We start from the raw sequence: 25260 nt of genomic DNA on the forward strand, positions 1-25260 counted from the left end.
AATTTATGGGTCTTCAAACAGGCTGCATATAGCAACTGCGAAATAAGAACATCAAAGATAGGTGGCCTTGAACATCAGGTATGTTCCTGTCTAAAGTTCACCTACTCATGTAGCATACATTTAAGTAAATATCACATGTGATAATAATATCACATTCGTGGCCTCTGATTATGTATCTAATAAGATTAGACGCGGCAGTCAGTTTTTACTACACTTTTTTGCCTAACCTTTTTAGGTAGGCGTTGATTATATTTTTTTATTTATTTGCTTGATTTGTTTTTGAGGTTTATAGAAATGTATATTCTGTTAATATTTTACAAAATTATGTGAAATCAAGTTTTAGTTTTTAAGGGAGTCGGAAACTACCACAATGCTCGACCTTCTATGATCTTTACATAGGTATTTATGTAGCTTCTGACAGTTAACTATTAAAAGTTATAAGTGCCTTTTTAGGACCTAGGATGTTTAAAAATGTCGGCATTGTTAACACATTATATTATTTTTAAATGGAAAAATACTGTAAATAAAATATAATTTAAAAAAGAGCTTTTAATATTTACACGTGTCGGTTATACAAATAGAGATGAATTAAATCATTTGTCATCGAGATTGCATGTTATGCAAATAATGCAAGATGCAAAAACTAATGTAAGTCCTTGTCAAATTTTAATAATGACAAACGATGACGACGACATAAAGAAATACGCTCCTTTTATATGAAAAAGTTAGATAGCTATAACAATTAAAAAAAATCGTTGCATTTATCGAAAAAGGGGAAAATTACACTTTTTATATTCTTCTTATTTCCATTGACAATACCAAACTCCCTAATAGTTTTAATTATTCCAATCTATTATGAACTTTATATATTGACTTCCGTATTTTTCCGTTATAGGTAATTAATAAATTTTCCTATAGTACCAAAAAGCTCTATCCAGTTTTATGCATAATTTGGTATAATGCGAATACATAATCCATTATGTACTTGTTATCAATTAAATGGTTGAATGATCACATTGTAAATAAGTATTTTTTTTTATTGATTAATGTAAAGCATTATGTATCGATTAATTTAAGGATATGCACGTTTTAAATTTAAATGTAACAAATATATTATGTAGTAAACTACAGTTCAGATGGTCTGTGCTATCAGTTTTTCTAGAATATTCTGTGAGTAGGTAAGTAGGTAGGTGCTTAGAGATCTCAACTACATTCTTCTTATGTTCATTGCAGGTATCTACACTGACATTTTCTAAATGGAAGCTTCCAGAAATACCATAAAACTTTGGTAATCAATTAATTTTGTCTTTATATCACTGAATAATGTATCTAAAGCAATTGAGCGCATTTGTGTTGTATAATTTATTTAATACAAGAAAATGTGATGAGGTCTTTTAGAAGCAAAACCTCAAAACTCCTCAACAATGAACGGTACACATATCATTATTTAATTATTGTTTAAAAAAAGCTATTAAGTTACTAATCTAATAAAGAAAATTAAGAGGGCTAGCTTGTATCAAACGAAATAAGTAAAAAACTATTTGATTAAAATCCAAATTGGAAAAAGCAACCAAACCAGATTTTGTTTCAAATTCTGCATTATCGGTACATAGTGTTCAATTAAATTTATTTATAGATTAATGTCTGTGTGACAAAACATGTACCAACCGTCATCAACGTTCTGATTAAGAAGCATACTACACAACCATACATACAAAGGGAACAGTGCCTTTAAAATAATAATAGCCTTGTTATAAAAATCGTTCTAAATAAGGTTATAATGTAGATCACAGATTTTTTAATATTCAACATCTTTACAAACTTGATCGAGAAATTATGCATCTCTTAATGCATCTCCGAATAATCTGCATCACATTTATAATCTTTGACCAATAGCTGTTGAAAAAAACTAATAAAACCTCCTCATTTCAATTCTGGACGTTCAGTATATAAAGACGGTGTTAGAATAGTTTAATCAGATCGAAACAAAAAGTTGATCCAAATAGCAAAATGGTAAGCAGCGCTTTTATTATACCTGTTACTAGACCAGTTACCTTTTAATGTGCATTAAATTCGTTTTATTGTAAAATGATTTGGTTTTTAAAAGCCAAAAGTCATCTGTTTGGTGATAAAATTATTTTATTGTTTTAAGATAAAACTTTTTGGATTTACATCATCTTTTAACCTTATGTTTGTGTTTCAATCCGTTTTCCAATCATCATGCCTAATACACTTTTTGCTTTGTAGTTAAAGAGCAAAAAGTGTATGGTATTTCGTAAAGTTTACATGAAAATTTCTTTCAGAAATTCCTAGTAGTTCTCGCCGTAGCCGTGGCTTGCGCCAGCGCTGACGTGTCTCACGTCGTGAAGGATGACTTCCATGCTCCCATCGAGTCATCTTCCTTCGACATCGAACCTCAGGGAGACTTCAAGTACTCTTTCAAAACCGGCAATGGAATCTACGCCGAAGAATCTGGTGTCCTCAAGAACGCTAACTCGGTAAGTTTAACTGAACTATTTTTCTTACTAGCTACTTCCGCGCGGTTTCACCCGCTCTGCTCAACTCCTATTGGTCATAGCGTGATGTTTTATAGCCTATAGCCTTTCTCGATAAATGCACTATCCAACACAAAAAGAATTATTCAATTCGGACCAGTAGTTCCGGAGATTAGCGCGTTCAAACAAATAAACAATCAAACAAACAAACTCTTCAGCTTTATAATATTAGTATAGACTTTATAATATTAGTATAGATTTGCCTATGTTGGTAAAGGCGTCTTATTTAAGTCTTCTCCTTCTGTCTTCTCTAAGTTCTTGAAAATGATCTTGTAGTTCGTCCTTAACGCAATTCTTGTGGAATATGTGTAGTCAAACTATGTAATTAAAAATTACGGCGTTCCAAATACTTATTCAAGTGTTTTATATTACTTGATATACAGGCAGTTGTTATGCAATTTAAAAATAAAATCTATAAACAATTAGTACTAAGTATGGTTCTCGCCAGTCGTCTTGCATTAAATATTTTAATTTATTTTAACTACTAAAAATAAGTCTGATATCACGTGTGCATAACACTAGTTAACTTATTAATCTCATTATACATACTGATTAAAATATTGTCAAAGCTTTAGATTACATACATTAAAAATACATACTTGATTACACTTCAATCACTCAAATAGTACCATAATTTATATGAACTTTTCACAACAACAGAATGAGAACACAACGATTGTACCTGTCAAAGTTAACAAGTTGCAACCGTATCAAATCAAAGTGTAACTTGTAATCATATCATTAAATAGTTAACAAGACTGAGCATAAATTAGACCATCATTCATAATTGTAACGGTACATTGAACAGCGCGTGAACCTACACCCATAATTTTTTTCATTGGATTTCCGACTTTATATCAAAACAATACAATTGAAAATGTAATAGAGACAGAAAGGAGTAGCTTGACCTGCTGTTGTCGGTACATTAGCCTTGATTGTGAAGGGATAACGCCTTCGTCTAGACAAAAATGATGATGACCATTTGAAGTTTGTGTCAAGGCTCAAATATATGTTAACTATATGTTAAATTAATGCAAGGAATACTGTGAATATATTTAAATTATATTGATCGTTAAATAAAAGCTAAAAGACCTTGTCCCCGGCAAATATATTGATGGAAACCAGTGTTGTATCACGTTCGAACCACGTGGCCTATGACTTTGGTATTAAGATTAAATAAATTAACTTATTGTTTACTCTAAATTCAATTAGATTGTAAATTATGTTTTAATTGTATTTCCGTATGTTTATTGCTTTGATATAGATTCATTTTATACGGAAAAATTTGGAGTTTTAGTCACTACTTTATTAATTAATGTTTAAAGAACATCGGGCATTTTTGTATGGGACACTTACCTACGGCGAACAAAAATAAAATTAGGTACGGTGGATAGGCAATTAAATCTAGTTCACAATGGTATAGTTCCCATATCTGTGGGTCGTGGCAATAAGGAGAAATTGGACATTTAAAAAATATTTATAAATGTTTTTGGGCAATAATTGAAGAGGAAAAAGGGAATCAAAAATAATTAAAACAACATATTTTTCTCTTAACTTTTGGCGAAGGACTGCGATGATGATGACGAAGGACTGCGATGTAGTAAGATAAGCTAGCTACCTGCGCGAGCGCAACATAATACCAGTTTTAAGACTATGGGCGAGAGTGAGAACGAAATATGCACATCAACTTGACGGATTTAGTCTGATTGGGTTTATAAAAATACCACGGAGTGATATTTTAACTTACTGAGCGGTCGTTTAGTAATTAGGAAAAATAGTCAACTTAAAATATCATTTTCATTTTACTAATTATTTCCATTTTCCCATTATTGTGAATCAAAATAACTACACAATATTAAATATGATTGCAAACACTATCATTTAAAAATATTTTGGTTTATGTTCGCGACTTTTAAAAAATCGGGTAAAAAACGCCCGATGTCCTTTGGATGACACGGATTTCAAACAGATTTACGTACATACATAATAATATACTTAGCTTAAAAACTGACTTGAGAATGTTACTTTTGTGTAATTGAATTATTTTATTGTAATTTTTACAAATTTTATTTAAAGGTTAAAACCTTTATGATATTACGGTTTCTTTTATTTAAGAACGAACTATAATTAAACTAAATAATAATTACTATGACTAAAATATTTACAACTTAAAAAATATAATTATATATAAGAAACATATAAAAGAAAAGAAACGAAATAGATAAGAAAAACTCAGACCACCATTTGACCGATATGAATTATGAACCAACAACTTAGCGTTGATTTCATAACAAGCAGTACTAAAGAATTTATAATGTGGAAATGATTGTCATGTATGTTTTGTATATTTTCTTATATAGGTTATTTCACCTGAAATAAATGAATTTTAATTTTAATTTTTAATTTTAAAGTACTGGCATCTTAGATTTTCCTTTAATTCACACGATTTTTTTATGCATTGTTCAGGACTACCCCTCTTTGGACGTGAGCGGTGGCTTCAAATACACCTCCCCCGAGGGCCAGGCCATCGAACTGTCCTACGTCGCTGACGAGAACGGATACAGACCCCAGGTAATACTTTGTTTTTAACTTTACACAACCTTTTGTACTTCCTTCGGCAGTACATATACTAAAATTGGAACGATACAGAGAAGATTAGCATGGCCCCTGCGCAAGGATGACACGCAAAATCGTGAAGCGTTCCACATTTTTTGCAACCAAACCAGATTAAGAGACTCAAAAGAGCAGACGTGCTGCCTTAATATGGGGAGAATGAACAATGGCTCTGCCTCGCCTAACCTCATAATCATTCAACTCACCTGATTATAGTCTAGCCGACTGATCGCAGGCTTACAAATTATAAAAAAAAAAACTTTACACAACGAAACAAAACGCAAGCGTTGTTTCACGTCGGTTTTCTGTGAGGCCGTGGTATCACTCCGGTCGAGCCGACCCATTCGTGCCAAAGCATGGCTCTCCCACACTTGCATCTTGCATTACATCTGTATAGCAACTTTTCTGTTTCAATCGTGGAATGTTTAGGCTGCTTTTCTACCGGAGATGTGCTATATAACAAGGCTACGAAAATATAATAGCTAAGTTTTGAAACTATGTGACCATTTCCACGCATACTAAGGTATGTAGCTGTGTAAGGAAGAAGCGCAGCTCGAGTATGCGATGAGTCGATAGTAAAGCACATATCCATAGCACGCATCTTTCTATATAAACGTGTATCCTGTCTTGCAATGTGTCGCGGGTTCAATCGCAGGCAATCCCGCACGATTGTTGTTCCGGGTCTAGGTGTCATGTGTATGTAAAATTATGTTTATAAATGCACCCACGACACAGGAGAAAATCCTAGTGTGGGGCAAAGTTTTTAAGAAACACAAAACAAAAAAAAAAAACATCTTCAAAATGATATTTTTCTTTATTAATGATTATGTTATTGGCTTACTCACGTATCTGTTTGATGAGGAACTCGACCAGTTTCAAGCCATGCTAGAGGCTCATATACATGAGCAGCATTCCGCGACACATGACGCGGCGATTTAATTTAGTATTTCTCAAGAAAGTTATAATAAAATAATGTTCTTCTTTGTACAGGGAAGCCATCTGCCCGTTGGACCCGAAATCCCCGCAGCCATCATCCGCAGTTTGGAGTACATCGCAGCTCACCCCCCACCAGCTGAGGTCGTAAGGGCCTCCCCCGCCAAACTCGGTTAAGAAGTATGAAGAACAAACCCAAGCTAGTACAAACTCCACTGCCATAATATTATAGTCAATATAAATTTGTTTCGAACAGTTGTAATTTGATTTTCTTTTTTACATTTTTGTAATAACTATCGTGAGATATACTTAACTAGCTACTTCCGCGCGGTTTCACCCGCTCTGCTTGGCTCCTATTCGTCATAGCGTGATGTTTTATAGCCTATAGCCTTCCTCGATAAATGCACTATTCAACACAAAAAGAATGATTCAAATCAGACCAGTAGTTCTAGAGATTAGCGCGTTCAAACAAACAAACAATCAAACAAACTCGTCAGCTTTATAATATTAGTATAGATTAGTATAGATTTAGAAGAGTCCCTCGGTGACCCGAAACTGGTAGAGCTTTTCTCCATTAATCTATGTGAGTAAACCGAGATTTGTTAACTACAAATCATCAAAGAAAAACTTATTAAAAATCAATAAAAATGTATAAAACGAGCTTCAATAATTATGAAACATCATTGATAACGCTAAATTTATTTATTCATGAATCATGAATACAAATATCTTGGGGTACTCTTCATATGAAATGGTCTCAACATTGCACTTTATATTTACGAAACATTTCGATATCAGTACAAATAATTTATCTCCTTTTGTGTTGCAAACGCGTAAAAATATTCAGAAATTAATTTATTTCAAGTATTTTTAGATATTTCATCATGACGTAGAGCAGAGATGGCGAACCTTCACGTAACAACGTGGCATTTTTTAATTAAATAAATGTTTTCTGAGGTGCATTTAGTGCCATAAAAATATAACCGTACCTAATTATTTTGGTAGTTAGTAAAAGCAAAACTCATTCTGGATTGGGGTCATTTGTGTAACTCTGAATATTTAATGATATTCATATATCTGAAAAAAAAAACGACAGACATAGTGTAATGTGGTCATTGACGTGCCCAAAATATTGTGCTGCGTGCCAATGGTTCACCATCCCTGACGTAGAGAGATTAACCGATTCATATATAATAAACAAAATAAGTTTTGATGTATAGACGTGGATACTGTATAGGTAGGAACTTAATCTATACTATACTATATAATATTATAAAGCTGAAGAGTTTGTTTGTTTGTTTGTTTGAACGCGCTAATCTCCGGAACTACTGGTTCGATTTGAATAATTCTTTTTGTGTTGGATAGCGCATTTATCGAGGAAGGTTATAGGCTATAAAACATCACGCTACTATCAATAGGAACCGAGCAGAGTGGGTAAAACCGCGCCGAAGCAGCTATTAGTGTCAATAATAGTGAAGAATCCAGAAGTGTTCCTAGATTTTTTTGTAAGAAAATGACATCGGATTAAAAGTAAGTATGTATAAGGAATCCCTAAATATCTGAATGCACAGGCGTAATTTTCAAATAACTTTTGTAATGCGAGAAGTACATTTCATAAAAGCTAAGTAAAAAAACACGACAATCCAAATTCCTTACATTTAAGTAATATTTGTCTTATGAGGCAAGCCAAGCTAATTAATATTTAGTTTGCAGAAATATCGCGGAATGCATACGAATGGTTTGTACGTAATAATATATTAAGATTATATACATAAACTCCGTATGTTAGTGTGCTGGACTTGATATTAGTAAAGTTCACCCATTGATTAGTAATGTCAGCTTATAGCTAATACGATGAACTTGAGGTTAATGTGATATTTCGCACATTTGGTAGTGTAATCTGATGACGTAAATTCAAGGCGTTTTTTTTTCTGGTGATGTTGATCTTTTTTATGGTACAAGAAGATAAACGATCATACGGATCACTTGGTAAGCAATCGCTGCCGCACATGGACACCCGAAACACCAGAGCCGTTGCAAGTGCGTTGCCGGTCGTTTGGGGGTTAGGAATTTAAGTGATGTTAGGGATTCGGGGATTGGGAAGGGGATAATTGGGCCTTCAGTAACCTTACTCACACAACGAAACACAACGCAAGCGTTATTTCACGTGTTTGTTGAAAGAGATTTCAGATTTATTTAGCTTGTCATAACCAACCATCTGTTACCTAAGCTTTAAAAAACCCTTAATTTATACGCCTAATGACCTGTAGCGTTTTATAGTTTTACAGCACAACCTACCACACCGCAATAACGTTACAACAAATAGTTATTCCAGTACACACTATACAGGGTCGGAACTATCCACGTAGTTGTGAAAGAATGCTCGCGTATCGCGTCTATACTTCATTCGTACCAAGTGGGCCAGACTATGCCGAGCGGACGTCCGTTGGTTCAGCCTACTTCGTCGTCATTTTACTATAAGTACGAGTATCTAGGATTCAATGCGTAAATGTTTTATGTAAATAGGATTTGTGTCATAAAGTGTGCTCGAGTTTATTTGGTAGGTAAGTACGTGAAGAGTGAGAAACTTAGCGTCACCTGATAAACAAACTAATGGAGAAAATTATGTTTTGTAAGTGACTGCAGAATCAGACTAAAAAATAATATGAAATACTTAATTAGTATTGTAAAAAAGACGATTAAATAAGTTAATTATTACCTTTGTTCATGACTTTCCTGGAAAACAAGTCTCGAAAGATCGCGCTCTTCGTGAGAATTTTCAAAATGAAATTTTCTTTTGAACATTTTTATTTGCTTCTTGGCTCTCTTACTTGTAAATCAAATTTGAAATCATGAACCCAATAAGCGTATTCAATAAGCGTATTTAATTAAGGAGAAAGAAATTGAAAGATAAGTTCAGTGAGAGACACAAGATACCCGATGGTACTCGGGGTCAAATGGCTGTCCATTGCAAAACATACCTAACTCCCACACTCTTCATTTTGACATTTCACTAGCAAATGCACTTTAGGTACCGTATCAAGAATCCGGAGCTGCGGACTACTTAGCGGGTTTACCGGGGCTCCGGCTGGAAAAGCAGGAACGGGGTGGTTTTTAGTCAGTAAGAGTCTGACACTCCCTCTCGCCTCGCCCAAGGCGAGATAAGCCATTGCATGATTTTCCCCCCTTAAAGAAAAGGTAGATCAAGAGTGTATTTTTTGCATTCCCTTCAAATACCAGTGGTGATAGCAGTATAAAATTTTTACCATTTTCACTCTTCCCGTGGGTAAACGATACCCAGGAGAAGGGACTACACATTTAACAGAGACCAGCATTGCTCTCTATCTAACATGAACCTTTTAAACTCGCCTGTCAACTTAAAGATTATGTAAAACCACTCTTATGTAGAGGAGCCCAAAGGTAAGCGTCCACAGGCCCGCATCGTACCTTTACCTGTCCAGCAGCAGACTGCCACGGGCTGTTGATGTTGTATATCTGAATTTTAAAGCTTTGAAGTACGAATATAGCTCTTATGAACGTATAATATAATGCAATTAGTCCATTAGTCGATTGGCATTGACCATGACATTATAAACCGAATTCAGCAAACGATTGGTGATTGAAAGATTTATCTGTATATTATATATGTATGCCAGTATGTGCGTATTTCATAGTACAAAGTGATTACAACAGAAACCGCAAATATGCTTATGTGTAAGCTAAATCTAATGAATAAGTTTGATTGGCTAAAAATTTTTTGCATCACAGTTTTTGTAAATAAAAGTAGGTCGTGTACCTCAATAATAAAATAAGATACTAGTCTTAAGTTTTAGGCATTCACTTTGTCTACACCTGATGACGAAGCAATTTATGTTTTGGGTCAAATGGTCAATTTCGACCATGACTAATCCCAATTAGATCAGCCAGTGTAATTTACAAGTGTAAACTTTATCGTCGGAGTCGCGGGGAGCCAGTGGATGCAGGTGGTGGCTTGTCGTTCTACGTGGAGGACTAAGGAGGAGGCTTATGTTCAACAGTGGACGTCTTTCGGCTGATGATGATGATGATGTGTACTTAAACTTAGATATGCAGATATAATCCAATAAGTTTATTTAGATCTAAGTTGGAAACACATCCGTCAAGTCTTCTAGTAGATAGTATCTTTTATTGAGATTCTATTTTTTATTGTATAAACCGGTAAACGAACAGACGGGTCACCTGATAGTAAGGAATCGCTACAGCCCATGGTCACCCGAAACACCAGGGGCGTTACAAGTGCGTTGCCGGCCTGTTGGGGGTTAAGAATTTAAGGGTTATTGGGGAATCGGGGATCGGAAAGATTGGAAAGGGGTTAATTGGGCCTCCGTTAACCTCACTCACAGAACGTAAGTGTTGCTTCACGTCGGTTTTCTGTGAGGTTGTCGTATCACTCCGGTCGAGCTGGCCCATTCGTGCCGAAGCATAGATCTCCCACGCTTAGATATATAATACCATACTATAGGGTATCCAATCAGGCATGTAGCTAACTGTAATACCTCTACGTAACACAATGACAAGTCCATTCTGACATGAAGCAAAATCCGACCTCAACAAAATCTTCGAAAGTATATCAAAGCTATTAAAAAAGCATTTATCGTGTGAGTGGTGCCACAAAAACTAATGATGGCGCCTCAAAATTACACGTGTGAACTTGAAATACTGAATAACTATTATGATAAGTCATGGCCAAACTACCGATATTATTTTGAACATTGTAAATAATATTTATGATAAGTATCGTTTCGTCCTTTATTGTCGGAGTATTTTTTTAAGTCTAGTTTTGTATTTGTTTGTAAAGTTAGAAGACTAACTGCCATACTCAGAGACATTTAATGAAGACTTAGACTATTCCTTAGTAACGATTTTGTTCTGAAAACAATTGCTAAAGACTGGGTTTAGTTATTATTAAATGACACTGAGTACGGCTAAGCAATCAGCGCCATACATGGACATCCACAACACCAGAGAAGCCACAGGTGCGTTGTCAACCTTTTAAAAAAGAAATACACTCCTTTCTTTAATGTTTGAAATCATTAGAACAATCATTTTGTTGGCCTTATTTTAATCAATGGAATCAATTTGACACCATCTATTATCAATCATTGCTATAAAATTTTAATTGGGTCATTAAAGTTTTTGTCATGGACCCAGTAAACGAGAACGATAAACCAGGGATCAAAATAAGAAGAGCACATAGAAAAAAATAAACAAAATAAATATTACTTTTTGCGAGACGGCAGAGCAACCTTTTTATTTGCATGCGATAAATTCTATGAATGAAACAGCAAAACAAAATGAGGTACACTCAGCAATACATATTGAAACTTTTTATAAGTGTTAAGACTTGTGAATGGAAAGTTGTTCATTAATTTTATTTTTATTAGAGTTTTTACGACCGAGTTAATATTCATTTTGAATTGTTATTAGTTAAGCTGGAGTCACTGAAAATGTTTATTAGTTGAAATGTTTATTTTACTTGTTCATTGAGTGTTCATTTTTTTTTTTTGTATAAGTCGGTAAACGAGCAGACGGATCAACTGATGGTAAGCAGCTGAAACACGAGAGATGTTACAAGTGCGTTGCCGGCCTTTTGGGGTTTAGAATTGGGGGAATCGGGGATTGTAACCACATGTTTCAGAGCAAACTTTTAGGAAAAGAAATAAAAAATTAACAGGTTTGTAATTCTCTCATAAAGGTTTGTTTGAGCACACATTTATGTATTAAATTCGATGTTATATTTGATTTGATTAATAGGTATTTGAGCCTAATTTTATATAGACAAAGTTATGTGTACTTACAATAATAGGGTAGATGACTACGCTTTATTTTGATGTTTATTTGATAGATTATTTTAAAACATTGACTACTTACATTACTACTACTTACGTAGAAAAAATTACGTAGCTAGCTTCTACTCCGACACTTTGATTAGTTTTATATGAGTATTGTTTTTTTATACGACAAAAAAATAAATAGACTAAATAAATTTTTAATTTTAATACCCCGTCACCGTCTCTATCATAATTATAAATATATATTTTTTTTATTCTGGAGATAGGGCTAAAGCACTCGTGACGGGCAGTAATCAATTAGTCACTTGACCATCCAACCAGCCAGTTACCAATATTTTATTACTTCACTTTCGAAGCTGTCTGTACCTGTTATATTTTATTTTATTTTTAAAATGTCAGGATGGAAACCTGCTCTTTATTTTAATGTCAAGTACGTATTTAGCGATGCCACTCCTGAGAGTCAGCCGCGTGAAGATTACTCTTTTTTTTAGCAATTTACTGACATTTTATGATTTTAATATGAATAATACTGTTATATGAGTTTTTAGCCGATTGTGACTTAGACATTTTTTTATGGTATAAGCCGGTAAACGAGCAGACGGATCACCTGGTAGAAAGTTATCGCCGCCATCCATGGTCACCCGAAACACCAGAGGCGTTAGATGTGCTTTGCCGGCCTTTTGGGGGTTAGGAATTTAAGGTTTGTTGGGGAATCGGGGATTGGGAACGGGGTTAATTGGGCCTCAGGTAACCTAATTAACACAACGAAACACAACGCAGCCGGTGTTTCACGTCGGCTTTCTGTAAGGCCGTGGTATCACTCCGGTCGATTCGTGCCGAAGCCGAATTCATGAGATGGTTAAGTAGGTATAGTATTCATGAATAATATACAGGCCAAAGGTGAATACGGTGGAATTGATAAGATTGACTTCTATTGTAATAGTATTAAGATCAAAACCTTTATATTTTATAACCTTGTATATAAATTTCTTGAAGATGGACCACTATTTACGATCTACATATTATTAAGTCCGCCAACACTATAAATATAGGTAGCTATCGATTTACTTGACGATGATGTCTTACTATTATTTGATGCTTAAAAGAATTAAGTTTCCTTATAAGTGTAACATATTATAATAATACTATAGTATAATGGAATTATATTTTTTTCCTGTCATGTCTATTAAGTATGCGTTATAACACATAACCTTGTCTCTATAGCTGGAAGACGCTAGATATAACATATATCTGCCTATTTATTAAATTGCGTGCTAACCTAAACTCTGAAGCTGACGACCTGCGATTCACAGGTCAGGCCCTGAACTACGGAGCTACCATTAATTACAAACTACAACACCATTGCTTAACCTGAAAATTAGGTATCATTTTATATAAAAATGAATCATTAAGCTTGTTAGAGATGCTATAATTAGAAAATGAATACCTACTTACGTGGTAATTCGGATAATTCGACTTATTGTTTGTTTTACAACTGCAACAACTGAGGCTAGAGATTTCTTTGATGGGATGAACTCTTATGTTTATTAACAATTTACGTTAGTTTTTATTTCCTTTTTAGTATTTTTAAGGTGTAAATATTATAGTTATTGTTAGTTTCATTATTTATTTCATATGATTTTATATAATCTATGTATCTAAGTATTAGCATATCATATTGTGTATATGAAAATTATCAAAGAATAACACGAAAAAAGACAAAATATCGCATCAATTTTAGGTAAATTCCATTCTTTTGTGTGAATTTTTCTAACAGGGACCAGTCGAGGCCAATTCATACTAACTGCATTATGTATTTTCATTGTTATTCCAAATCAATAATCTGACAATAGACATCATAAGATCGATTTATGGCGCAATAAATGAGGTTATATTAGAAATAATCCTTTACACTATGTGACCTTTAAATTAATTTAATTATTCATCAAATCAAAATGTCACGCGATTTCGGCGTTTTTTTTTTATATTTTTAAGGAAACATGTTTGGACCTGTTCTGTAAAGTTGTATGGAATATACCGTTATAGATATAGTAGTTTTTATATAGGAAATGAAACTAGTATTCTATTATCTTTAATTAGTAAAATGACTGCACGGTTGCAACTGGCTGCTGTGGCAAGTGTAGCGGGTTCGATTCCTGAGGTTGTCGGTGTCATTGCCACGTTGTATGGCAATGCTTTAGCCCCTGACTGAGGGACAGACCAGCCCTCTGGTCACAAAATACATCAAACAGATGTTTACAGTTATTTTTAAATAGGTAGTAATTACTACTTAGTATTAGTATGAATAAAATTATAATGAGCTGCCCCGGTGGTTCTTGATTTTATAAATCATACAAACGTGTAACAATACTACAGGGGTCACTCGCTAATTACGAAACATATCTTCTGTAAATCTGATCGCCTAGTACCTGTCTACTTAATTTTAATTCGCATGAAAAATATAATGAAAAATTCACAACTTGGTACCATGAAAACATGAGTTTAAAAAACCCTTCCCGTATCGTTTGTTATGTTATCTATAAACAGTGCACTTCATATGAATACCCCCTTTTTGTTACACCATATCTATATGAATAATATCTATATGTATCTATATGAATAAAAATCAATTGCTTTTCGTTAGTCTCGCTAAAACTCGAGAACGGCTGGACTGATTTGGCGAAATTTGGTCTTGAATTATTTGTAGAAGTCCAGGGAAGGTTTAAAATGTGAGAAAAAAATGTTTGAGGCAGTACGAAGTTTGCAGGGTCATCTAGTACTTAATAACAATCACACACATACTTAGTATTAATCAAAGGTAATAAGCATGAGTAATGAGCATGCTGGCCAGGTGTAATCGATAGCAGCGGCGGATGTAACAAGATTCCATCACCGATAAGTTATGCAGTCGGCTCTTTGACTGTGTCATTATCAAGATCATGTACACACAATGTGCTTGGTCTAAGGAGTGATATGTGTGGAATTATTACTATAGTATAATATTACATGTGTATGATACTAGCGGACCCGACAGACGTCGTCCTGTCTACACGTCTTCAATTGTGAAAATTTGTCGGATCCAATGTAAAACATTCCAAAATCAACAACTACTAATAAATTAAAAATACATTGTCCAGTGGACAAAATTGTGAATCTACACCATTCTCAGATCCCCTTGATCACACCAAAAATTTCATTAAAATCGGTCAAGTCGGTTCAGTGACATACACACTTACAGAAGAATTATATATATAAAGATATGTTTATATGACTGCCTCGTTGGCTGTGTGGTTGCAAGTGCGACTGACGGGAAGGGGTCTCGGGTTCGATTCCCGGTTCGGGCGTAGTTATTGCTGGGCTTTTTTCGGTTTTTCGAAGATTTCTCAGTAGTAGCATGGAGTCTGGAATTGTGCCCGGTATATGGCAATAGACTAATATTACATGGGACTTACAGCATAAAAGTTGAAAAGTGGGTGTACATTGCAGAGTGACATTTCGTGTCATAATGTGCACCTCTGCCTACCCCTTCGCGGATAAATAAATAAAAAAGTAATTTGAGGGATACATTAACTGCCAGTATTAAATGCCCAGCCTCAATATAATTAATGGATTTATGTATCGAGTTACGATGGGGCTGACATTGTTATTTCATAATCATAAGCCTCTAAATAAATAAAGATATAAAAAAAAACCATTATGACTTCAAAGTGTAATACTCGTAATGAATACTGTGACACTACTCTTAATCAATTCAACAAGAAAATGGTTGATCGTAAAAAAATACTGAGATGCAAGTACCTGGAAGAGTAATGATTTGTTAAGTAAATGTAATTGTTTTTTAAAACTACGCCTTGATATACACAATACATCATAATTTCAACTATGTTCTGTCAGTAAGCTACTCTTAGTCATGATTACAAAAGGGAATAAAAAAATATACACGTATCTATAAGATATTCCAAACTATAGCTTTATAAAACATAACAAGTGTGTACACAGAAAACACTTTTCAATATTAAGATACATATAAATATTTTTAAATTAATAAGACCGACAATATAATATTTTGCTCACATCAAAAAAAAAACTATAATTTGAATAATCAGTAAATTAGCATTTTATTAAAAGGATTGACCTATTTTTTAATATACTATAATAATAAATCACAAATGAACACAGATAAAGAAAATATATGTGTCAAATAATTACGAACTTCTAAGATTTTCTTCTAACAACCGCATTCTAGCGGAACTGTTTAAGTTAATAATACAATTATAACCTAAATCCGAAACACTCGATGACCCGACTGAACGACCCAACCACAACCCAATAACGATTGAAAATAATTCTCAAACACGGATGTGGTCAATCCCAGAAAAATTCACCAAATCGCGTTCACCTTGTAAACTAACAAATCATATTGAAGACCAAAGCTTCTTTGTTGCAAAATAATGCAAATGCCGCTGCTCAGAGCTATAATCGAAGGAAGAGGATTGGGTATAAAACCGCCGCACGTTTATTCTATAATCACAGTTATACATCGTCTGTTAACTTTGACACACAAGATGGTGAGTGAAGAGTTGCATCATCGGCTGGTATTTGAGAGCTTCACCCATGTGGCCGACTCCCGTGCTAAGCCAGCTTACAACAATACATTAATCAATTACAGTGCTTGTGAAAAAAAGTGAAATAAGGATCATAGTGACTAAAAGGACCATTGTTTTCCAGAAATCCTTCGTAGCTCTCCTCGCCGTCGTGGCCGTAGTTGCCGCTGATGTCTCCCACGTGGTGCGCAACCCTGATGCTGACGCCCAGGTCCTGAAACAGGTCGCTGATGTCGCCCCTGACGGTTACAACTACTTATACGAAACCAGCAACGGTATCCAGGCCCAAGAACAGGGAGCCCTCAAGAACGCCGGCACTGTAAGTAGCGTATATTTGTAATATAAAACACACTCCCTATTACATGCGATTCATAACTTAAACAGTAAAAACGAGTTGATAACTATGTCTAAGCTGATAATGTCCAGCTGTGATTTTTTTAAATAGGCTTTAAAGATAAAGGAATCATGTTAGTACATATGTTAAATGCACATTATAAAACTCATCTTCTTTGGCAAATCGATAAAAAATATTTTCACTAATATTAATGTCAGAAACATAAAATGGTAAAAAAATGAAAAAAAAATGCTTTAAATTTATTATAAAATATTGGTCACTCTAAGTACGTACATAAAGGCCACCCATAGATGACATTTAAGTCAGCAGATGATCTTGCGTACAATTTATGTGAATATATTTATTTTATTGAACCTTGGTATTTCGTTTAAGGTCAACAATGTACGCAATAGTGGAAATATTTATATTTTTATCATAAATCATTAGTGACTTAATTTGCATTGGACCAAGACAATTGCATCGAATTTTTAACAAAAGAAACAATGAAGTAATATTAATTATATTTATTAGTTTATATCAGATACCTATTTTTAAGTTGGTTTATGCAAAGATCCAGAGTTACATTGTTAGAAATAAAATTGTTCGAACACAGTTTGTTAAAAGAGCATTTTTTATTTAGGAGGGCGAAGCCATCTCAGTTCAGGGTGCTAACGCCTACACCGCCCCCAACGGTGAGCGCATCTCTCTGACCTACGTTGCTGACGAGAACGGATACAGGCCCGAGGTAAATATCAAACACAGTCACAATATATTTTATTTTATTTTATTTAATTATTCTTAGGAAAGCTTACAGACTAATAACAATTTTAATAACTTAATTTATATCTAATTTGCTAACAACAAGCTTCCACCGTTAAATGACTATATAAAAATAATGTTACTGACACTGTCACAATATAGACAAATAATCTTGATCCTAAACAGTAGCATCAATGCTAATATTTGTTGAAATTACATGTACATGGAAAGTTACAAGCATTTAAAGTCTATACTTGAAATAATCTCTATCAATCTAATTAATTGTTTTCACTATCAATTGATTTTATGAAAAGTTCCGAAATTTAAATCGTTCACTACTTCATCCCAGGTGAGTGAGTGGTTTAAAAAAAGTAACGTGTTCTCTCCATATTTCTCATCTCTTTTTGTTAAGGAAGACCTACTAGCTTACTATTATTTTTTCCATTTTGTGCTAATATTGTTTGGTGTTGTTACAGGGTGCCCATCTGCCCGTCCCTCCCCAGCCTGAGGCCATCCCCGAGTACATCGTCAGGGCTCTTGAGTACATCAGGACCCACCCCCCCAAGGACGAGCCCCTCAGAAGGGTTTAAGTTAACCTTTAGAAAATAATAAGTAAAACATTACAATTTTAAACACTGCCAATCTTTCCACCTCTAGTCGCAATATGTATGTAAATTTCAAAAAATAAAGGATTTCCTGTTGTACAGTTATCTTTGTTTTTCTTTCCTTCGTTTAAATCCTGATATCTTAATTAATTCTTTCATACTAAATCAACCTATATATAAATCTTTATATCCAACCAAACCTTTACGGTTGATCTCTAAAGAAGAATATTCATCTGAACACGAGTCCTATAACAACAAGTAAAGATTAACATCCCACATAAGAACACGTGGTTACAGAATCTAGAATGAACTTTAACATCACATAAATGACTTCCTGCTACTCAACAATATAATTCTTCTATACAAAAACAAGTTCACCTATATTAAAGTTAATAGGGCTTTTAGACACCATCAAAATCAATTCGACCTCGACCCTAGAAAATGGCGTCACACGTATGAGTCCAGTTTTTTCACTTGGCTACTCAAATGTTATGCATGTTACATGTATGTGATAACTGTCGCAAGTCACGCTATAATACCATCAACTTAAAGCGAATTGTATAAAATGTCGTTATTGTTTTATTACTTTTAATCTTCTAGGACAAAGTTTACATTGAAAGTATATTTAGTCCATTTTATTATTCACGAATTTATTGTTTTGTGTTTTTTTCTCTTGTTGGATTATGCTTCTAATCTACTCTAACTTCTAATTGCTATCATAGTGATGATTCGATCATATTCACTTTTTGGGCGCTGTTTTCATCTTTCATATGATTGTTTTTGGGTAGGTTAACATGATCAATTTACATTAATGATTATGAAATCAAGGAAAGGATTTTAGATATTTTTATATTCTTGGCTTTTTTATTATTTTCACTTACTTATTATTATCACATGGAATAACTATGTTAGTACTTCCAGAACCATTCTAGAATCTACAAGAAATCACACAATATACTCTTTGACTCTATATGAAACTTATAGGCCCTTTGTCGAAGTTTGTATAACAACTTGCCTATATTTTTATGTGATAACTAGACACCGAGGAATGGAGGAGTCTTCAGATGTCAAGATTATCAAGTATGTGATTTCTGTTTTTTTTTTATATTAATACCAGTTTTTGAGCTGCAGACTACCTAGCGGGTTTACCGCGGCTCCGGCTCGACAAGTAGGGTGGTTTTTAGTCAGTAAGAGTCTGACACTCCCTCTCGCCTCGTCCAAGGCACGTGAAGTCATTGGATGACTTCCCCCTTAAAAAAAAAAACAGATTTTGGAATTATTTTGAGTTTTCATAGTTCGGTCAGCTATTTTAAACGTCCTAATGGGAAATACAACAGTTTTAAGCGATCTTGTTAGAATACAGATGTATTTTTTATACCATCTAAGAATGTTCCTAATTGAATACTAATATAAAATTCATGCTTCTCATGTTTAGTATGTCACCGTAACTACAATTTAATTCGGATATTATCGGACTGAGAATAAGTGCGCATTTTGCATGAATTGTAAGAAATATTTTTCTTTAATGTGTGACATGAAATGAATTAGAATTTAAATGTTTTACTTATAAACCGATTGTTTTCCAATTTTAACGATGACGGACAGGTGGTTCGGTTTGAAGACCTTGACATTTAGTTTTGAATGCTTCCTCTCAAAATGTGGTACAGAAATACTGGTCTCATCTAGTTTTAAATTGATGTGATTTATATCAGATTCAACTTTAATTCAAAGACAATAAAATTCTAATTTACTTGTTTTTTATTAAAGTTGATCTGTGGCATTCAAAAGTTGACAGGTCCTTTTAAAACTTTAGTACCTACGTCTTATTTTTTACAAGTGTTTAATATTTTAAGATTCATGGTTTGGTTCAACTGTCTTGTTACCATAAGTATAGTTACTGAACTTACTGATCTAGGATTGATTCTCGGTGAGCCAAGAGCTAGTAAGAATTGCTGTGATATAGAAAGGGGGAAAACTAAGAGCTAAATGATTCGATCGATTCTGGTTGAAGCTTTATTGATCGCAACACATGTTTTCCCAACTGCTCTGGTGTTACTGACGTCCAAATTTAAAGAGCTATAAACGTATCGTAGCTATAAAAAATCGTAGTATTGTGTTTGAAGATTACAATAGTAAAAATAAATGATTGATTATGAGTATTTTTTTTTATAGACAAAATACTACGTATGTTTTTTTATGAAAGAGCTAACTTTTTCAATGTCTCTTTCGCTTCGTCAATGAAAATAATTGATAACAATTGTTTACATCGCATCGTGCGTACCTATTTGTGAACCACTTTATACAGAATCAATATTTATTTAACTTCTTTATGTTCTCAAATTGAATTAACTTTTCCGGGTTACGAAATTTCTTCACTATTGTAATCTTCAAACACAACACTACCTCCCATTAAAGCCATGGCAGATAATTTTAGAACACCTTATATAGGCAGCGTTATAATCATTAACCATCTGGTAAATCGTCTGCTCGTTTGTTCCCTATCTCTTAAATAACAAGATTTTTAATTTGATTTGCTTATGACCTTAAATTTATTTTGGTCGTACAAAAGGTTCAAAGGATAGGTTAATTTTTTTAAACATATTTGCTAGCAATCTTTGCTTTGGAAGTACACTTATTAAATCGTCTGGTTTACTTGTGGTTAGCATAATATATGCGTATAATAATAGTATCTGTGGTTTTATAAAAGGTTGGGGTTTTACTTAGTCAAGTTATTTATGTCCAAGGTCATTTGGTTGGACTGTCACTAACGTTTTATTTTCCGCAACTTTTTGTTGAATGTTGAATTTCTGAGATGCCACAAGTATGTATCTTGCCTATTTTTGTCAAGGAAAAATCATCCAATAACTTTTCTCGCCTTGGGTGAGGCAGAAAGGAGCATCAGAGTCTTACTGACTACAAACCACTCTATTCCTTTTCCTGCTTTGGGCCGAAGCCTCGGTAACCTGTTACGTTAACCGTAGCTCCGGATCAGGCATCAGCCCTATTGGGCCTCATCTATAGTGGTCTGGTTCTTTGAGGCGCGCGCGCGCTACGGATTATTTACAGTAGGTAACTGCTTGTTGTGGTAACTTGGTTCTTAGTTTAATGTAAGTATTGTTTTCTTATACAACAAAAAAAAAAAATACGCGTCTAATATTTTTCCATTCAAAGTCAAAGTCAAAATTATTTATTTCAAATAGACCAGGAAGGTACTTTTGAACGTCAAAGCAAATATAATAATATTAAAAACGTCTGTCTGTTGGTCAATCCTCTAGTGAAGCCTTGTTGCTCATTCCAAAGTGTAGATTCCCATGAAGAAGAACGAGCAAGAAACTTCATAGGTTACTCTTTTCCAATTAGTTTCACAATACAATTCTTGGTGATCTTGATTAATCCCAGTCTACAGTCTACAACTTCACTAACTGACGAACTAAATAGATTTTTAACTTTTATACCCCGTCATCATCCCTACTGTCTCTGCCTCGTTGGTCGAGTGGTCGCAAGTGCGACTGTCGGACAAGGCGTCTCGGATTCGATTCGGTCGGGCAAAGTATTACTGGGCTTTTTTCGTTTGTTTTCAAAAACTTCACAGTGGTAGCACGGAGTTTGGAATTGTGTCCAGTATACGACAATAGCCTCACATCCTATATTACATGGGACTTATAAAACAAATGGTGAAAAGTGGGTGTACTTTGTATTACGGCATTACGTGTCGTAACGTGCACCCTTTTTTTTCTTTGAGGGGGGAAAATCTTCCAATGACTTCTCTAGCCTTAGGTGAGGCGTGCCTACCCCTTCGGGGATAAAAGGCGTGACCTTACGTGTGTCATCATCCCTATTCTGCGAAATTCTGTCATCATAATTATGACCGAATAATATATGGGTATATTATTTATTAACACTTAGGACTTAATAATAAATATACACTATAATGAGGTAAGTAGGATTGCAATACTGATTATCATAGTCGATTTCATATTTAGCATCTAAATATGACTGTAGGACATTCTCTATCATGTTAGCTGAACTTATCAAATATCAATAGGTCACACGTGAGAATTCATTTGTTAATTTTGACGTACGGTCAATGACCTATGGCTACTTTGATACGTGGGTTTATGGGCGGTTCTATGAGACCTTTTACTTATATATGATTGATTGTGATGTAGCAATTTCTGTTCGATGGTGAACCTAGAAGTTTCTGACATGTGTTAATTTGACTACACGGTTGGCGCGGTGGCTGGGCAATTGGCTGCCGTGCTACGTGAAGCGGGTTCGATTCTCGCACGGAGCAACTCTTTTTGTGATCCACAAATCGTTGTTTCGAGTCTGGGTGTGAGCTTGTATGTTTATAAATGCACCCACGACACAGGAGAAAATTCTAGTGTGGGGCAACGTTTGAAAAAAAAATGGTATTCAGATGTCTTGAAACGTACAAACATGTGTTGATCGCACCATAGGCTTACTAGACTTATAATTTGCACTTGTGATTAATCATTAAGGCACGACCAATGTGACGTACCAACTACCAAGTTCTAGGTTCTTTTAGGCAAATTATTACTGGGCTTTTTTCGGTTTTTGGAAAATTTCTCAGTAGTAGCACGGAGTCTAGAATTGTGCCCAGTATATGGCAATAGGCTCATCCCTTATTACATGGGACTTATAACACAAATGATGAAAAGTGGGTGTACATTGTATAGCGGCATTACGTGCCATAAGTTGCACCTCTTTTTTTTTGAGGGGGAAAATCATCCTATGACTTCTCCCGCTTTTCGAGCCGGAGCCCCGGTAAACCCGCTAGGTAGTCCGCAGCTCCGGATCAGGTCCGCAGCTCCGGATCGCCTTCCCCTTTGGGGATAAACATCATGAAGTTGCATTGCATACATTAATGACGATGATGGCGCAATCAAACAACAGTACTATAGACACAAAGTGCAAAGGATCTGATCAGACAAAACATTGGACGCAGATCAAGGCTACCTATTGTCCTAGATGAGCCATAAGCGCAACGCGTTGTCGTAATGCAAGGTGACATAATACGCTACGGTATGACACAATCAAAAGTAAAGGGGTATCAGAAATAAAATCAAACTATGTCGCATCTAGATGTTAATCATCGTGATAATGAAGAGCATATCTTTTTATGTAATGGTGCTTTCATCTTTCGTGGAGAAGACAGTTTATAATTTATACTTATAGAATGTCACGCCTATTTTCTGATACTAATAATATGTTTGGATATTTTTGGCTACCATCCGTGGGCTACGGTAATTTAATTCATTCGGTAAACAATTTTGTCTTTTGATGAGTCGAACAAAGTTTTTCGACTTACTAGTCTCGAGTCAGTCACACAGGGACTCTCCTAAAGCGACATCGCGCAGCCTACTGTAGAGATGTGGTCGCGTCTGCGCACGCTGCTCATGATAAAGAGTCCCTCTGTGACTCGAAACTAGTAGAGCTTTTCTCCTTTAATGTACGGGAGTAAACCGTGATTTTTAGTTAATTTAGTATGTCTCATGATAGTTATTATAAAAGTTTTTCAAGGTTTACAGATCTTATAGAAATTACAACCTAATACCAAGAACCTTTTCACATTTCACAAAACCCATTCACAAATACATAGTTTATGTATGTACATTTAAATCTTAACTAAAACGCAACACAAAGCTACTATTCATTACCCAAACAAATCCACGCTTCCCCATATGCCAAGCACAGGCATAATCATAATAAATATCGATACACAAACATAATAAGCGAACAAACACTCCAGATTCATAATAGCTTCACTGAAACCAGAACAAAGGCTGATCCTGACGTGCACAGGCGACAGACGGGTGAGGGGCGGGGTGCGGGGCGTGTGAGCAAATATTGTCTCGTAACCAACAGGCTTCATTAGCAATGAGTGATGTAATTAATTTCACTGTTCAATGGATAAAGGTACTGTTTTGTGGTTGACGTTTCGTCGGCACTCCATCTCTGTATTTGTGTGATAATTTTTGGGGAGGATCGTTCTTGTTAGCGTTATTGTTGCTAATATTCATAAACAGCAGCTGTGTTGAGATGAAAGGTTATGTGACTAATAAAGAGAAAAACAGAAAACAATAGAAATTTAAAAAAAACGAATTGTCTGACAGTAATCTAAGATATTTACAATCCAGTTTGAGTGGCATTTGTAGAACATCTTCGGAACTAGTGGTTTTTTTGGGGAAAATCATCCAATGACTTCTCCCGCCTTGGGTGAGGCAGAAGGGATTGTCAGACACATACTTACTAAAAACCACTCTTCTGCTTTGAGCCGGAGCCCCGGTTACCTTTTACGTGTCCACAGACTACTACTTGTGCTGGAGATTAGAGTCAATCAGCCTACAAATTAAAAGTTATATAATATTCGACCATGGTAACTAAACACTTTATTTTTCCATACATTATATAAACTAAAGCCACTCTCGTCTTCAAACAAAACCTTACTTTAGGCGAACGCAGCGGAAATTGCCTTCACTGCGACCCACACTTTCACATTCCTAGCACCAGGGAATCAATAAACACTAATACATGCACGCCTATAAAACTGTTGACAATACATGAAAACTCATTTAGCCATCGGAAAACCGCCGAGCGAGCCGGTAATTCGATTAACTGCAATTCGAGTGGTACTCGAAAGCGTCCGACTTATCGAATTTGGCGTTTGCACCAAATACGTATGAAATGGGAGTATAGAGGGGGGTGGTGAAATATGCAATGATCTGTACCAATGTTAGTTCTAACGTGGTATGTGATGATGATCGACATAACATACCTATACATTACGAATACGTTTCATTGAGTGAAAAGTTCTAACTCATAAACCTAAAGGGTTACAAATCTCCTATTTTTTATAGTATAAGCCCTTAATCGAGCAGATGCATCACCTGATGGTAAGCAATCGACGCCGCCCAAGCACACCCAAAACGAAACACAGAAGCGTTACAAGTTCGTTGCCAGTTTTTTGGGGGTTAGTAATTTAAGAGTTGTTGGGGAATCGAG

At 34.9% G+C, this 25260-nt stretch overlaps 2 protein-coding genes and 1 non-coding gene across 3 annotated transcripts; all 3 read left to right on the forward strand.

Annotated features, from left to right (window-relative positions):
* Positions 1-1862: 1862 nt before the first annotated feature.
* Positions 1863-6363, forward strand: LOC118269443 (larval cuticle protein LCP-17-like). Its single transcript, XM_035584558.2, has 4 exons — positions 1863-2013; positions 2304-2498; positions 5022-5126; positions 6159-6363. Exons 1-4 carry the CDS (start codon positions 2011-2013, stop codon positions 6276-6278), a joined length of 423 nt encoding a protein of 140 aa, XP_035440451.1. The 5' UTR covers positions 1863-2010; the 3' UTR covers positions 6279-6363.
* LOC118269499 (U6 spliceosomal RNA) lies at positions 5161-5267 on the forward strand. Its single transcript, XR_004783126.2, has one exon. It is a non-coding gene; the product is annotated as a U6 spliceosomal RNA (small nuclear RNA).
* A 9970-nt stretch (positions 6364-16333) lies between the features above and the next one.
* Positions 16334-18339, forward strand: LOC118269457 (cuticle protein CP14.6). Its single transcript, XM_035584576.2, has 4 exons — positions 16334-16500; positions 16661-16855; positions 17511-17615; positions 18106-18339. Exons 1-4 carry the CDS (start codon positions 16384-16386, stop codon positions 18217-18219), a joined length of 531 nt encoding a protein of 176 aa, XP_035440469.2. The 5' UTR covers positions 16334-16383; the 3' UTR covers positions 18220-18339.
* The last annotated feature ends 6921 nt before the right edge of the window (positions 18340-25260 follow it).

Source organism: Spodoptera frugiperda, chromosome 2 (genome assembly GCF_023101765.2).
Source record: "Spodoptera frugiperda isolate SF20-4 chromosome 2, AGI-APGP_CSIRO_Sfru_2.0, whole genome shotgun sequence".
NCBI classification, from domain to species: domain Eukaryota; kingdom Metazoa; phylum Arthropoda; class Insecta; order Lepidoptera; family Noctuidae; genus Spodoptera; species Spodoptera frugiperda.

Coding starts and splice junctions, on each gene's coding strand:
- LOC118269457 (XM_035584576.2), top strand. CDS start 16,384: ATGCAAATGCCGCTGCTCAGAGCTATAATCGAAGGAAGAGGATTGGGT. Junction 16,501..16,660: donor TAACTTTGACACACAAGATG/GTGAGTGAAGAG, acceptor ATTGTTTTCCAG/AAATCCTTCGTAGCTCTCCT. Junction 16,856..17,510: donor CCCTCAAGAACGCCGGCACT/GTAAGTAGCGTA, acceptor TTTTTTATTTAG/GAGGGCGAAGCCATCTCAGT.
- LOC118269443 (XM_035584558.2), top strand. Junction 2,499..5,021: donor TCCTCAAGAACGCTAACTCG/GTAAGTTTAACT, acceptor TGCATTGTTCAG/GACTACCCCTCTTTGGACGT. Junction 5,127..6,158: donor AGAACGGATACAGACCCCAG/GTAATACTTTGT, acceptor TTCTTTGTACAG/GGAAGCCATCTGCCCGTTGG.